Source organism: Peromyscus maniculatus, chromosome 3 (assembly GCF_049852395.1).
Source record: "Peromyscus maniculatus bairdii isolate BWxNUB_F1_BW_parent chromosome 3, HU_Pman_BW_mat_3.1, whole genome shotgun sequence".
Lineage (NCBI taxonomy): Eukaryota > Metazoa > Chordata > Mammalia > Rodentia > Cricetidae > Peromyscus > Peromyscus maniculatus.
Window position 1 is genome coordinate 33,677,022 of NC_134854.1, and position 17,386 is coordinate 33,694,407.

At 41.6% G+C, this 17,386-nt stretch overlaps 1 protein-coding gene across 7 annotated transcripts in view; it reads left to right on the plus strand.

Moving 5' to 3' along the window:
- Positions 1-17,386, plus strand: part of Cacna2d1 (calcium voltage-gated channel auxiliary subunit alpha2delta 1) — a 432,008-nt gene that overhangs the window by 345,693 nt on the left and 68,929 nt on the right. For all 7 annotated transcript variants that reach the window (XM_076566314.1, XM_076566315.1, XM_076566316.1 and 4 more), the window contains 2 exons: positions 9,811-9,969; positions 11,632-11,736. In XM_076566314.1, coding sequence (XP_076422429.1) covers positions 9,811-9,969; positions 11,632-11,736 — 264 coding nt within the window. The remainder of the gene's footprint in view (positions 1-9,810; positions 9,970-11,631; positions 11,737-17,386) is intronic.

Genomic DNA, 17,386 nt, shown 5'->3' on the forward strand with positions numbered 1-17,386 from the left:
TTTTGCCTGTTACAAGGCGTTGAATAGTAAACTGTGTGTTAAATGTTCCATTTTGAATCTGTAGAGAATATCCCCCATGCAGGGAAATGGTCCTAACTGAAGGCCACACTTCCTGTGAGGTTCCAAGAGGAAGACAGCATCTTTCAGATGTCTTTTTCTTCAGTCTTAGAATTGTAGGTTTTTGTTCCCTTTCACCTTGTCTGAGGGAGGCTTATGTCCCATGAGATAATGACACTGCATCTGCTGTTCTTAGACCTAAGGGCAGTTTCTGGAAGCTTCGATGCTGCTCTGACATGATGCTGTTCTGGCTCGCTGTGTCCTGCACAGACTGATGAGATGGCCGAGGGTGGCAGAACAGAACAAGGATTCAACTACTGCCTTTGAAAAGAACAAAACAAAACACAAGCCTGCCTTAATAGATGTGAAGTACTGACTGTGTGTACTTGAGCGTGATGTTCTCTAGGAAGGGATTTTAAAGTATCAACAGGAACAAATTGTGGTCTTCTCAAAACTGTTTCACATGAACGCCACACTTGAGACACTCTTGTCAGCTCATTCATGAACTTTGCCTAAGTCTCACTAGCACTGATGATGTTTTGACCTGAATTGTCCCTAACTGGGCATGTGCTCTAATTTCAGTATTGACTACAGTATTTTTTTTTCTTGCTAATAATTTTTAAATGATGTTGTTACAGATTACTTAGCATCTAAGTTGTGCCGGACTCTGATAGGAATTCTACTCATGCACGTCCAAATGTTTTAACAGTAACTATTGAAGAGTACTTTTACCAGTGTAGAAACGCAGGGAGAGATTGCGGAGCCAGAGCGCCGTTCACCTCCTTTGAAGGCCTGGGCTCAAGTGCTGGTGACTATTCCACACCAACTTCTAATTTCCTTAAGCCCCACATGCAAAGCATGAAGTAGATTGACAGGTCCATTCAGTGAGTTTTCAATGCCAGGAACTAAAGAGGCAGAGGTACTAAACGCGCACTTTCTTTGGCCATGTGGAAGGGTCTATAAAGATGTACAAAGAATCACGAGGGGAAAATATCTCAGTGTGGGAGACAAGGAGCGTCTAACAAGATATTTTCATGAGGAAGGAATTCTACAAAGAGCAACTGAGCAAAGAAAAGAGAGGTGCTGGGGTCTGGGGGATGGTGGTGTCCACCAGGGAAGCTGTAGGACGAGGGAGGGTCTGCAGAGGAAGAAATGGGTACATGCAGTGACCCACTTTCTACTGCTCCTGCTCAGCTTCGCCAGCCCGCATGCTTCCTGGCCCAGCAGGCTGCACAGGCTTCTCCTGCTTATCATTAAAGACCTACAGACTTCAACTTTCTGGGACAGAGAAGAAATCCATGAGTTATGCCTCTGGATTTCTGATTATGCAGTGTTCAAATATTCTCTTAATAGATAAAATCAGGGGCCTTAAATGTATCTTCTCAGTCGCCATACACAGTTCCAAAATATATAATGCTGTATTTTCATAGCTTTGCTCTAAAGTTTTAATATTCAACTTTGAAATAATACCTGGGTATGTCTTACCAAAGGCTGCTGTTTAAGTTTTTTAATATGAATATATGTAAATGTATACATACATATATGTACATATATGTATAGTAAAAGCAGATAACTCTAAGATCTCTGAAATATATTCCTATCCAATTTAGATTCCTTAAAATTTGTCATTGCTTTCCTAGGAGAATAAGATTAGCTATAGGGAATTATATATTGCCAGTAATTCCTTTATCTACATTATTTATGAGTTTTATTATGAGTGCAATTGTAAGATTTCTCTATACAGCACTGAATTTGCACTTAGGAATTGAATTTACATTCACTTGATTTGTATTAAACTTACTTAATGAGATGCTTCACTTTTTGCGAGCAGGTCAAGGCCAAAGGAAGACTCTGGGCAATATATTACCCTGCACTCATTGTCTGCATAATGATTCCTGGGACTGTTGATGTGTTAACAAACTAGTTTTATCTTGGTCACTAATACAAGACTTCTCACATCCTTTCATTTTCATAGTGAAAATCGTAGGCTAAGACTTGCATCATGTCACAGAAGAATCTCCATTCTTAGGTGATAGATAGTGGTGTGGGGTTGGTCCTATTGACTGTAGGTATGGCTTTCAACATTTGAGTTTATAGAAAACAGTAAACAAGTATATTGGAAGTTTATTCTCATCCATCTGATGTGCCTGAAAGCACCGTTGAAAATACAAATGAGAATTCACTTGGATTATTTATCTTCCGGGGACATTTGACTTCCTGTTTTGTCTCTCACCTCAGACCTTCTGTGTGGTCCTTAAAGGGGTCTCAGATTTCTAGGTAGCAAGAGTTCCTACCTGTAACCGACCTGAGCTGCTGCAGCCTGTGCTGTGTCTGCCGGGTTCTGCTGCCTGGGAGAAAAAGGCTCTCCCCATCTCGCTCTCCTCTCTCTTCTATGTGGGTCGTGCTTCCCATCTTCCTCCAGGTTTTATGTTTTGTCTCCCTCTATTTTCTACCACCTTTTTCTTTCTTTCTTTCTCACCCTCAGTCTCCTTACGCCCCTATGGCACTGGGCCTTAAAGAGTTATCCCTAGACCAACCAAGTGCACTCTGAGTGCCGCCCTATACTGCTGCTCTGTCCCCCACCAGGGTGCCCTGAGAATTGCCCTGAATAGTCTGCTGCTTTCTGTCTGGGAGTGCCTCTGCTCAGAGGGCGTTTCCTGACCTGCATCTCCCGCCTCTTCCCCCTCCCCTCCCCTCCCTCTTATGACAGACCTACCCCTCTGTTTCTATGGGAACTCAATCTTAGGATTTTTGGGAATTCCTTCTCTACTTCACTGTTACGCACATGGCTGTAGGCCAAATTCCTGTGGTGAAACTCTCTCCCCCTTTTGATCTTTAGCCAGGACCACTCTCATGCCTCACGCTTTAGATGGTATCAGTTCTCTGCACCCCACTTCTGTCTCACACTGGCTGAAATCTCACCTTAAGGTGAACCTTGTTTTCTTCCCAGTTCCGAACTTGTCCTCCAGCAGACATCCTGCAGACTGTTCAAAGGCCCATGTCAGAAACCTGGCAGCCACTCGAGATCCGTATCTGGACTTCTTCTCATACTAAATCTATCATGATCTGTTGCTCCTCTTTCTAAAACAGACCCTCAGTCCTTTCCTTTCTAACCATTCCCCTGAATAACATGAGGACTGCCAACGAGGTGACTTCAGTAGACTCTAGGTATTCACTTCTGAGTTCTATTTCCCAAGAGGCGGTTAGCCAGACCTCTTTTTGTTTGTTTGTTTGTTTTTAGAGACAGGGTTTCTCTGTGTAGCTTTGCACCTTTCCTGGAACCCAGGCTGGCCTCGAACTCAGAGATCCGCCTGGCTCTGCCTCCCGAGTGCTGGGATTAAAGGCATGCGCCACCACCGCCTGGCTAGCCTGACCTCTTAAATATTCCAAACATTAATCTGCATTTGGCACAAAACCTTGCAGTCACTTAACATTTGACACAGTGAATTCGCACTCCCTCTTCATCTCGTTAAGATGTCATGTGATCTAAGCCCAGCTGCCTTCTCTGACCTGGCGTCATTGGTACTCATGTGCAGCAGAGCTAAGTACTTCTTCAAACCCCGAACAGCTCCCCACACCCTCAGTCAAGGAGTCCACACACGCTCTGTTTGCCTGGAATGTTCTTTTTCCATGCTCTTCACTTCAGCATTTCTCTGAAATAGATGGCCCTCAGAAATGCCATTGCTCAGGGGAATCTCTCCCACTGTTCACTTTCCAAATCAGAAACTCTCCTCAAGTGGTGTTTCCCAGAACATGACATCCTGTGCTTCATGGAGCTAAGCATAGTTTACCATAGTACACTGAGAGGGGTGACTGACTGTGGGGTGACTGTGGGGTGACTGACTGTGGGGTGACTGTGGGGTGACTGTGGGGTGACTGTGACTGTGGGGTGACTGTGGGGTGACTGACTGTGGGGTGACTGACTGTGGGGTGACTGTGACTGTGGGGTGACTGTGGGGTGACTGACTGTGGGGTGACTGTGGGGCGACTGTGGAGTGACTGTGGGGTGACTGTGACTGTGGGGTGACTGTGGGGTGACTGTGGGGTGACTGACTGTGGGGTGACTGTGGGGTGACTGACTGTGGGGTGACTGTGGGGTGACTGACTGTGGGGTGACTGACTGTGGGGTGACTGTGACTGTGGGGTGACTGACTATGGGGTGACTGTGGGGTGACTGTGGGGTGACTGACTGTGGGGTGACTGTGGGGTGACTGTGGAGTGACTGTGGGGTGACTGTGACTGTGGGGTGACTGTGGGGTGACTGTGGGGTGACTGACTGTGGGGTGACTGTGGGGTGACTGTGGGGTGACTGACTGTGGGGTGACTGTGGGGTGACTGACTGTGAGGTGACTGTGGGGTGACTGACTGTGGGGTGACTGACTGTGGGGTGACTGACTGTGGGGTGACTGTGGGGTGACTGACTGTGGGGTGACTGACTGTGGGGTGACTGTGGGGTGACTGACTGTGGGGTGACTGTGGGGTGACTGACTGTGGGGTGACTGACTGTGGGGTGACTGTGACTGTGGGGTGACTGTGGGGTAACTGTGGGGTGACTGACTGTGGGGTGACTGTGGGGTGACTGTGGGGTGACTGTGGGGAGACTGACTGTGGGGTGACTGACTGTGGGGTGACTGACTGTGGGGTGACTGTGGGGTGACTGACTGTGGGGTGACTGACTGTGGGGTGACTGTGGAGTGACTGTGGGGTGACTGACTGTGGGGTGACTGTGGGGTGACTGACTGTGGGGTGACTGTGGGGTGACTGACTGTGGGGTGACTGTGGGGTGACTGACTGTGGGGTGACTGTGGAGTGACTGTGGGGTGACTGTGGGGTGACTGACTGTGGGGTGACTGTGGGGTGACTGTGGGGTGACTGACTGTGGAGTGACTGTGGGGTGACTGTGGGGTGACTGACTGTGGGGTGACTGTGGGGTGACTGACTGTGGGGTGACTGACTGTGGGGTGACTGACTGTGGGGTGACTGACTGTGGGGTGACTGTGGGGCGACTGTGGGGTGACTGTGGGGCGACTGTGGGGTGACTGTGGGGCGACTGTGGGGTAACTGTGGGGTGACTGACTGTGGGGTGACTGACTGTGGGGTGACTGACTGTGGGTGACTGACTGTGGGGTGACTGTGGGGTGACTGTGGGGCGACTGTGGGGTGACTGACTGTGGGGTGACTGTGGGGTGACTGACTGTGGGGTGACTGACTGTGGGGTGACTGTGGGGTGACTGACTGTGGGGTGACTGACTGTGGGGTAACTGACTGTGGGTGACTGACTGTGGGGTGACTGACTGTAGGGTGACTGACGGTTGGCACGGCCAGCTTCAATTCTGACTCTCACTGCTTTTTAGTTATGTGTCCAGGGACACATTCTTTTAAAAGAGAATTTTCATACAATATATTTTGATTCCAGTCCCCCATCTCCTCCTAATGCTCTCCATATCCCCTCTCATACAGATCTACACTTGTTCTGTTTCTCAGTAGAAAACAAACCAGCATCTAATGAGTAATAATAAAATATTTAGAATAAGAACAAGCAAATTGAAAGAGGACAAAAAGAACAGAAGAAAAAGAGTCAAAGAAAAAGCACAAGAAACACATATAGACACAGAGACACACATGTTCACACACACACAAATCCCTCCCATACAAACACAAACCAGAGCAATAATACACACTCAACGGACCTGAAAGGTAAATAATAATAAAAAAATAAATAAATAAGTAATAAATTCCTTGATGCAACGTTAAGAGACAAAGACCTTTCAGAGATGCCACTGAGTTCGTTTTATGTTGGCCATCTATTTCTAGGCCTGTGGTGGGGCCTAACCTTAGTTTGTTTCCCCAGTGAGACTCCTTTGGAGAAAATTTTCATTTTCAAGTGGCTATCAATTAGAGATAGCATCTGGGTTAGAGATGCAGCATGTGTCCACTTCTCTCAGCTCTAGGACCCCATCTTGTCCAGACCCATGCAGGCTGTATGCATACTGCCACAGTCTCTGTGATTTCCTATGTGTGGTGGTCATGCTATGTTGTGGGAGTGTGCCAGAATCGAGTTCTGACTTGTCGAAGGATTCTTGGGGCAGAGAGAGAAATGAGGAACTATTACATAGAAATATAGATGGAGATGATAAGAAAGACAGAGACACAGGATAGCTTCAGGAAGGCCCTGGATCAGTACCCAGTCACCTCGAGGTTTACACCAAAGGGGTTTTTATACAATGCCAAGGGACAAAGCAGAAGACCTTCCCCTTTTCAAGATCAAAGCACAACATACAGCCAAGTGTGGACCCTTCAAAACACCTGGTAACTATGCCCATGACCACATCATCCCATTATGCATCTCTGCTGGTTAAAGCAAGCTCAGATTCTCTGACATTGAGTAAGGTCTCACTAGGGAGCCCCTGTGGGCCTCCACAATTCCCCCTTCTTAATGATGTAAATGTCTCAAGTGAGGGTTCAGAGCTTAACTCTATGCAGCTATGAATCAGCTTTCAACGAAGAGCTTAGAAGTAGCTGGAATAATCATAGCAATATACCTGCTCCTTATGGCTGCTGTACCTCCTAGTAAAGGAGTAGAGGATAATAATGATGGAATGGCCTTTTGAAATGTGTCTAAGATGTCTATAACAGTCTTAGCTGCATCAAGCCCTTTTTTAAATCAATAAATTCCTGATGAAACCACATCAAATAAATCAATAAACTCCTAATGCAACTCATTGTATCTAGGGCCTCCTTAGCATCACCATACCATGGTTCATTAACATTAACAGATTTATGTTCTAGTATGAATATTACTATACACAATTACAATTCTCACAAACTTATATCCAAAAGCAAGCTCTTAATAGAACTATTTACACTTTATAAACTTTAGCAAACAGCCGAAAACAATTTCTTAATAGAACTTTCTGTATTTTTTGGTAACAAAACATTGAATACACTAATACAGGCTAACATTCTCCATACAAAGAACAAGAACACATTTTTGCATTTGAGCTGCTCCAGTTCAGCAGCCAAAAGCTTTATCCTAACTCCTACTCATCAGAAACTTTTTTAAAAAATTAAGTAGATTGAGGAATATAACAACTCCCCTTTACTATATATTTTTTGAAGCTTCATCTTGAGCCTGGGTAGAAAAAACAAACTTCTCTATTCCTACACAAAACATTTTCATTTCTATACAAAACAGTTTGTGAATCATCATAGTTGATTATATATATGAAATCAAAACTGTCCCATTGTAATCAAACCACTCCTGTCCAACCCATTTCTTGAGTTTGAAAAGTTAAAAAAGCCAAATCTGACACCAGTCTTAATGTTCCACTGAAAGCTCAAGATCAGGGCCTGACCCACCAGCTGCCCTGAAGTCTTTGTATAGCTGTCCCTGAAATGCACGGCCAGCTGGGCACACTAAGACATGGAGATGCCTGCTCTCTGGCCTGCTGGGTGCATACCCTGTGGGTACCTTTCTCCAGAGGCTTTGTCTCTCAAGTAGTAGCCAAGGCACCCTGCACACTCACCCTCCAGCTGCCCGCTTGGCTCTCCACCCACGCTCTCCTGGAGTGTCCCTTGTTTGGCTCTGGTCACCAGGGACTCAGGCTCCAGGTGACCAGTCTGCTCTGGCCGCTGGGGTCCAAAGCCTTCACCACCACTTGTATACCTTCTCTCCCATGGCTCATGAAGGCCATGGAGCTATCCTCCAGCCATGCCAGTCCAGGGCCCTCACAAGCACCCTGGCTGACTGTGCTCTCCTCATTGTGGCTCCTTCATGGCAGAAAGCATGCAGAACCCTCCTGCTTTCACTGGCTCTCTCAGCATCTGCTGCCTGTGACACCATGATACCGCTTGGATCTCAGCTACTAATGCTTGCTTGGTCAGCCACTGCTCCAGCTGCTGCTGCTGCTTGCAGTGGAGGCTTCTAAAACTGTTGCTCCTTCTTGGACTGCTAAGTCTAAAGTGGCTGCTCAGCCCTGGATGCTGCTTTCTGCATCCTAGGTACCACACTAGGGAAAATTGACTCCACTCTAATATACCTAAACCTGCATTTCTCAAACTTCACCAAAACTTTTATGACTTACTTATATACAACTTTAGACCTAACAGTAGATAGATTAGATAGATAGATAGATAGATAGATAGATAGATAGATAGATAGATAGATAGACAGACTTGCTGCAGCCTACTATTACTCTGTTCTATATTTACAGTTTTATTCCCAAAGAAGAATATCACCACACCCCAATTAATTATTGAACATGCCCACTTAACCTGTGGTGTTCCCTCTCTTTTATCCTTCATACCCAAGTTCCACATCCAGGTGCCATATGTGGGAGTCTGCTGGAGTCCAGATCCAACCTGTTAAAGGGTTCTTGGGTGGAGGAAAAAGAAATGAGGAAATAATAGATAGAAATATAGGTGGAGATGATAAGAAAGACAGAGACACAGCATAGTTTCGGGAGGGCCGTGGGTCAATACCCAGTCACCTCGAGGTTTATTCCAAAGAGATTTTTACACAGTGCCAAGATTAAAGCACAACATACAGCCAAGTGTAGACCCTTCCTGGTAACCATGCCCATGGTCAAATAAATCATCCCATTATGTAGCCCTGTTGGGCAAAGCAAGCTCAGATTCTCTGACCTCGAGTAAGGTCTCACTAGGGAGCCCCTGTAGGCCTCCACACTGTGTTCAGCAGGCCTTGTTTTCTTGGTGTTCTCCATCCCCTCTGGGTCATACACTCTTTCTGCTTCCTCTTCCTTGTGGTTCCCTGAGCCCTGAAGGGAGGGATTTGATGGAGTACCTTGGGGTAAAAGTGGGAGCATATCTCCCACAATAATGCATGAATTAGAATTATTGAATTATGCTTTTGATCTGTGAATATCCTTTGACAACTTATCTGTCTGGCCCCCTTTCTTCTCTCAAGACCATTCATTATTTTCATTTTGCACATCACTGCCTTCATGGGAATCCTATTCAAATTACAGATTTACTGAACAGTGGGACAATTCTTCTCATCTTAGAACCCTGGGTTGTATTGCAGCCTTCTAATTGTTCTCATCATTTGGAAACACCAAGTGCCCTAGGTGAACACTTTTCCTAGAGTTAGGGAAGTTACCCTGTTGATATTGTTAATGCTCCAGGGTTAGTTCCAGGCCGGCATCGTTGGATTGCGTGTTTGTCCTTTCATCGCCCACCATACTTACAAAGGTCTGTTTGTCCAGCACATTGCCTTGGTGATTCTCCATATTCTTACTGTGTGATCACTGAGGACTGATATTCCTAAAAGGCTTCTGTTGTTCTCAGTTTTATTAGAATGCTTCCTGGGCTTAGTTCTCAAAGAAAGATTATTTAATTTCTAAATACCATTTGCTCATATCATTCTTTACATCCTTGTTCTAAGATATCCTTTCTGGTCAGTTACAGTTAAAATATGCCTACTTTCTTTTTGTTTCCTGAGCAAGCAGATCACTTCTGGATTCTTAATATGTGAGAACTAGAAGGTTCCTCACACAAATCAAATCCCAAATTTATAAACAGGTGAGGTTTTCACAGGGTTTACTAAGGCAAGTACCCAGGGTTAGAATAAGTGAAAATGCCACTTGGTCCCTAGCACAATTTGTTACTTGGGCATTTTTTTCCTTTTGAAAGGAAAATGGTGCAATGTGCTTGAGATGCATGCAATTGAAATTTGGTGAAAATTGTCTGGTTGGTTTCAATGTTCATTCATACATTTTCTTATATTCTTTGCAGTTTAACAGCAATGCTCAGGATGTAAGCTGCTTCCAGCACCTGGTTCAGGCGAACGTGAGAAACAAGAAGGTGTTGAAAGATGCTGTTAATAACATCACAGCCAAAGGGATAACGGATTATAAGAAGGGCTTTAGCTTTGCATTTGAACAGCTGCTTAATGTAAGTGTCAGTAAAAAAAAAAAAAAAAAAAAAAAAAACCATTCTATTTTGTCTGTTTCTAGATATTTTGATAAAAATCATTGATCATCATTGGCGTTTGCAGACAGGTTCTGTTCAAATATAAGAGCCGTGGTTAAAGGTGACACGTGTTAGTCAATACTTGGGTTTCTGTTCCTTCATTAGAAGCTTTTACTGTCTCTGTCATTATGGGCTTGTCGATGTGCCGAGATAAAACGAAGTAGAATCTTGTCACCAGTTTAGGGAAATGTCTTATTAATTTTTGTACCAAAAGATGGGCTTTATCGTCCTTGAAAAATAAGAGTATGGACCTTTGGTAAGCTACAGCCCTACAAACTGATTATTGATATTAAAAAATAATTGCTCATTTCAAGGTCAAAACTGATGATCTCAATTATAGGAGGTCTTCGAGGACTTTGGAAGATGTCCTACTTGAATTGCATGAAATTGCACACTGACGTTTGAAGACATTGATAGAAGAACATAGTGTATATTTTCTCACTAACTTTATACTTATTTCATATTGAAATGATAGTACTTTGAATGACTAATTTAAATGAAATCTATAACTAGAATTAACTTACTACTCTGCTTTAGGAGGCCTTTAGAAATTTTTAAATTATGTGATAGGCTCACATTATACTTCTTAAATTATGTGGTAGGCTCACATTATACTTCTTGTAGATAGCAGTAAGCTAGAAGGTTGACATTTCCAAAGAAGCTGAGCATTCATAAGTTAGTGCAATCCTTTTTTCTCATCATTTAAGCAAACACATTTCATAATAGTAGAAAAGCTAAGATTATAATTTGATTCCTCCAAGAAATCTAACTTGCTAAATTAAAGTGTTCATTTTAATGGCCCTCTGATGCTAATTCATTATTTTGTGCTCAGTTTTTCGAAAGACCTTAAAGGTTAAGAGGATTTATTGCTGGAATTGAGTCTTGCAGGATTAGAATCTGTGTGGCAGGTCAAGAGAGGACAGAGCTGGTGTGTGTCTGTGTGTGGGGGGGTAATTCAGGGAATCCCATCATTTATGGGGCCCTGAGGAGCACTGTGTGAGGGACTATGCGTGAGTCTGCCCTCCCTAAATATAAGGCAAAAGAAATAGGATAACCAAAGGGGAAGAACAGAAAGATTATTCGGAAAAGTATTGAAAGGTTAATATGAAAAGTGTGAATCATTTCAAGTGAATGTTACTTGTTTGCTTCTGTTATAAATTATAAAGGTATGTAGAAGAAGCATTCACTCTTACAAAACCTAAACACTAATCAGTTACTGGGGTATTATGTACCAGGTGCTGCCTAAATACCACATTGTCTTACTTTTATGGAGCTTGTATTCATTTAGGAAAAACTGATACTATACAAATAAAATGCTAACCATATGCAAAATAAAATCAATTATGAAGAAAATATAATCTGGAGCATATTGCAGTTTAAAACACAATGGTCCAGGAAGGTGTCCCTGACAGTGACATTTGACTATCTAAGTACTAAGGCTGGCTGATCCACAAATCTGACTTTAGAATACTACTGGGCAGACATGTTTTTTGTAGGGTGTAATATGAGCATACTTTTTTCATATTGGTTTTGTTTTCCGAATTTTCATTATGGATAATTTGCATATATACATATTTTTGACAGTATAATGTTTCCAGAGCCAATTGCAACAAGATCATCATGTTATTCACAGATGGAGGAGAGGAGAGAGCCCAGGAGATATTTGCCAAATACAATAAAGACAAAAAAGTGAGTGTTGCTTTCTAATATCTTAATTTTAACATGTAGATGATTTTCATAAAGATAGTCTATAATGGGGGTGCGCAGAATTTTTTTCTCCAAAATGTTAGTTGTAGTTATAAAATTAATATGTTAATGGTGAAATAAAACTTTTTCGGGTAACCAAGCACCAAGCTATAAATATATTAGTCTGATTTTGTAGATTTATAGGGTACATTGGATTCTTATATCAACAAATGAGAGAAATAAGAGGAGTTTCAGTCTTTCTTGGATAAAGCTTTATGTCTCCTAATCGTTGAAATTGGTAGGAAGACTCAGTATTCTAAATACACCAAGAAATTTCTACAGTGATATTTTAGATTGATGTAAAAATAACTCACAATAGCAAATAGATGCAGCCTGCTTGAAAATGAGTTCAATGGAAGGCTCAAGATGAATTCTTTGATTAGTATAATAAATTAGAGAATGCTATCACTAAAACCATGGACAGTATGAAGATCAGTGTTTTACGATTGGAATATGTTATTTCCTTGTTTGTGGTACTACAGAAGGGATGCAGTGTGGTTACAGGGTCATGCTGTGGAGATAGTATTATTGTATTACTAAAACCTACTAAGATTGTAACTGCTTCATCTAGGAATCTTACCAAGAGTTTACATGTATTTTCTTATTGACATCCCATATTTATAATAGATACTGATTCTCAATCTATTTTCCTAAAACGCTAAAGGACCACCTTAAAAGTCATGGGGGAAGATACAATGTCTCTCTTGTGCTTTAAAAAATTATACATTCCTAACAAAGACTACATCCACCTTCGGCCTCCAGGGAGCTGTGCCTATCTATAGGTGTGCGTGACCATGCCTGGCTTTTTGATCAACAGTGTTACTGTTCGGGACGATCTGCCTCAGCAGTAGCTCCAGTCGATTGTTTTATAGCTGTTTGAGGCGTGTGTGGAGTTTTTGCATGTATTAGAGAGAAGAACTACAGGTAGTTGATGATTGCTGTAGAGGGAGAATCAGTCTTTATAGTGTACCCAGGGGTCCTGGGGTTTACTACATCCAGTGTGGGATATCTGAGGGAAAAAAAATCTACGTACACTATGTTTTTATGTCTGTTAACTTTACTCCTCTAAGACAAAATTCAATCAATTCAGCTACAGCTGCTCCAGGCATTCAAGGCAGGAACAACTCTGGACATACCAAGCTCTATTCCCGTCTACTTTATTTCTCTGGGATGAAATCCTGTCTCTATAACTACAGTTCCGTCTGGTTCACTAGCTCATAGTCCTGTTAACGACTAAACTATGCTTTCAGCCTCACCTTTGTCCTCTGTATGCTCTTTCTCCATCTCTGCTACTCTCTACTCCTGGCACTCAGAAAACTCTACCGAGGTCTGCTTACCCTCTACAGAACCTCTGCCATCCTCTCTTCTCTCTCGCCACGCTGTTCTGTCCCTTTCTACAGAAAATGCCTGCCCTATCTTTCCCTGGGCACACGGTTGATTCTCTGCCTCCTCAGGAATGTTGTTTTACTTCCCACCTTGTTATGTAAAAACCTCTTTTGAGAGTTCAACCCTAAACACATATAAGCAAGACTGAATTATTTCATCTGGTTGTATTTATAAACATACGTGTGTGTGCGTGCGCATGTGTGCACGCGGGTGTGTGTAAATTATAAATAAAGAATAAGAAACCATGAATTTTAGAAGAAATGCGAACAACACAAAGAAGGATAGAGGAGGAGTGATGAATCATGATATAAATACAGTGCTCATATATGAAAGTCACACAAAAATAGTACATTTAAAGAAGCTGTTTCTTTGTTAATTGCTGTTCTATTCAAAACATAGGCTATAGGGACAAGCTGAATCATGTTCTGGTAAATAGATAAGTAAACCATGCCACCTACATGCTAGGAAATGCTTGTTAGCCTCAACCAAAGGGAACTCTGTAGTATATAACATGGCCAAACTTTGACATCATGCTTAGTGAAATAAACTTTTTGCATACACACATGCAAAACAGTGAATATTATGTTTGCATGTACATGAGAAATCTGCAATAGTTAAGTTCACACAACCATGAAGTTGCCAGGGACTGGAAAAAGGAATGGATAATCATCTCATGTTGCATCTGTGAGCACATAGCTAAAGTTTAGCAACATGATTCCATTCAGCTGCATTGCAGCACTGTGACTGTAAAAAAATACGTCATTTTTGAGTTAGATGTGTTTTTATTACTTCTTTTATTTTTTGGAGCTTATAACTCCATCCTTTGTCCTTCCACTTCCTAAGGGGGTATTGTGAAAGAGGAGATAGAAAGTGTGTGAGAGCCAGAAGTTGAAGGAGCTTGATTAGTAATGGTGGAAGCCACACTTCTAAGGTCTCACCAACATGGCGGCTCAAACATGAGCTCAAAGTCTGTCTTCTTAAAGGCTGGTTGAGGGTATATCTCATGCAGTGTGATTTTATCACAATAATACAAAAATTAAACATATAAAATTGTAAGTCCTTAAAAATTTGTGATCATTAAAAAACAACCTGAAAACTACCATTTTACTTGTACTTTTTCCTCTGAACCTCCATGACATTAACATGGCCAATGGATGCCTCATTTACATTCCCTTTCCATCTAGATGACTCAGAAGTCATTCCCAGCAGCCCAGGTAGGTGCAATGGGATGTCTGGACAGCTGATGAATGAGTCTGTGGATACACAGCACAGTCTAATGAAGCCCGAAGCCTTGAGAATTAGAGCAAAATGTTTGGGCTCCTTTTATGGAATGTCCTACTCTTGGGAATCAATCTACCTGATTAGAGATAGGCAGAGATTTAAAACCAAATCCATGTTAGTCTCCTGGAGCAGCTGTTCCAAATTAAAGCACATTAGCTTTCTAATCTTTACCTGCAGCAGGACATTCCTTTGGGCTCACCCATGTGTATGAGATCTCTTTAAGAATGGTGCCAGAACTCAAATGAGCTCCATCGACTAGCACAAATAAATGAGTAAAGGAGAGGCAAGCCAGACGTGTGCTTGAAAGGTAATTCCCAGGACTAGTAAAACCAAACAGATTGGCTTTGCTCTAGGCTAGCAATGACTGCTTGATTGGCAATACACACTTCACACTACCTCTTCAGGTAGAAAATAATCTCTCCTGTCTCACTTAACTTTCAGAATTTAATTTTAAAAAGAAGGCAATCAAAATTAACAGAGTGAACATTTCAAAGTATCTAAAAAGATTAAAACACGGGTGTGAAATTGTTTTTAAACTGAGAAATGTTCAGCTAATGTCAGAATTACTTGACAGTGTCCGTTGTTGTAGTCTGTTTTAGCAGTTTACTTTTAAGTGTGATGGAGAACTCTTTCCTACATTACCATTGCATCTCTGTAGAAAGACATTCTCTGCTGTATGCAAAATTCTAAACCAAGTCCAAGTGTCTGAAGTGCATTTGGGTTGTAGAGTAAAAAAAAAAAAATCTTTTTTTTTAAACTGACAGGAAAAAAATTCACAGGAAATAATTCATCTCATTCTCTGCTTTCTTTCTGCATCAGGTAAAATTAGAGCCTTTGTAAGGAATTCCTCTGACATAAGTAATTAAGACTGTTTAGCTTATAAAATATTGTTTAGCTTATAAAATATTGAATGTCACTTACCAATTACATTGCTTCTAAAATCTTTTATTTTGGATGTTTTTGCACTTTCAACCAGTTCTAAGAGTTAAGCATTGGAATAAGAACCATATACCTTTGTTTATAAATCCCAATGTGGTTTATGCTAGAGTCAGGGCACAGTTGTAACAATGACATACTGGCCTACCCTATGGAGAAAGGATCAACTGAAATGGAGTGTTTTGTGCAGGGTATGTGTGTTGGGGTATGCATGTACATTTTTGGCTCTGAAATCATTTGTTTTTCATTTATTTCTCTTAAAATAAAATTAGCATTGACAGTTTATTCTCTACACTATTAAAATACTTACCAGGTACATTTTGCTCAGATTTGAGGAATATCACCTTCACATACTTTAGATTTTAATTTAATATATAAATAAATCTCATGCCAAATGAAATTATTACTTACCCACTGAGTATATGATATGATATATAAGCTTTAGATACATACAGTGCACTTGAACTATGTTTCAGGCACCATTATGTCCTGTCAACATGGAATCTTCCATGTTTAAGACATTGCTAGGAGTGGCTATTGGTTTTGCTGTTTCCATGTTTCCAGTACTTCCTGTTTTTCTTCTACTGCTCCGGATGACCATTTGCATTATATCCTGACATGTTACTGTGAGCCTTTATTTAGTCTAGGAGCTTTGTGAAGTAGGGTGGTATAAATTTGTAAGCCTACTAAGGAATTCATAGCCAATTGCATAGTGCCTGACTCATAGTAGTTTCTCAGTTTTTACAATTATGACATGTATATACTAAATACATTTCTAAAATATGATGACATCACAGATATCAGAAAACATTCAGTAGACTTGTAATTCATTTAAGTGGATACTGTTCAAATAATATTTCCCCTTGTGATTGGAGTTTTTAGTAAAAATGCCATTATATTATTCCTTCATGTGTCTTCTTTTGAAGGTAGGGAAGGCCATGTGATTTGTCCTGATGGTGTTTTTTATTCACATATGTCAAATACACATGGTTCCTTTAGTATCTCCTCATCAGTGCTGATAAAGCACTCTTTATTATCCAGGAAGAATTTATTATATCCAGGATCAAGAAGACCCTAATCACTCTCTTGTATTCTGAAGTTAGCTGGTGATCATCTTTATAGGACGACAAATTGCTTGGAAATCCCTTGTTGCTGTAGGTTAGTCCCACATTATAAAGTACAGTAAATGTGTTCAGACAAAAAGAGTGTTGCAGGATATTTGATCACACTGTAAACCCCAAGTCTGCATTTATGTTAATTAAATAGAATCAACCTTGGGTCAGGAGGTGGAGCCAGCAACTAGTTGACAGAAAGTAATCATAGAGAGTCAGGGGGAGTCTGGAAGATGGGTAGAGCGATACACAAGAAATAGTAAGGAGGGACTTTGAGGTATGCTGGTCATTTTTGGCTTGGCAGAGTGGAAGGATGCTCTCTTTCTGAGACAGCCAACAAATAGGGAGGTCAGCTAGTTGCTCCTCAACCTCTCTGAGCTAGCAAGTTTTCACCCCAGTCTCTGATTCCAAGTCTTGTAGGTAAACAGAACGATGGAGATTTAGTTAAAAACTACATTTGTTGGCAGTGGTAGGAGGTGAATCTGGCAGGATGTAAAAAGTTTTGCTGGCCACTTCCTGAGAAGCAGGCCAGTAACTTTGGAGCTGCAATTACTGGAAAAACAAAAAGAAGTCATTCTTCTAATCCAGTAGCATGAGGGTGAGTCATCACACCAGTCAGCCATGATCCAATATAATCTCAACACACAGATCTGTGCTGTGCATGCATCTGCAGGATACATGAGAGATATGTTAGCCTGCTTCTTTAAGATGGTGGATGTGAACCCTATATGACAATCGCATGCTGTTTTCCTGTTTAAACATCTGTTTGATGCTATTTACTTGATCAGATGCAAGAAACATTAGTTAAATGCTCCTCTGTCAGACCTTTGGAACCAAAATGGGTTTAACTTATGTAGACATGTGCCATGTAAATGCCA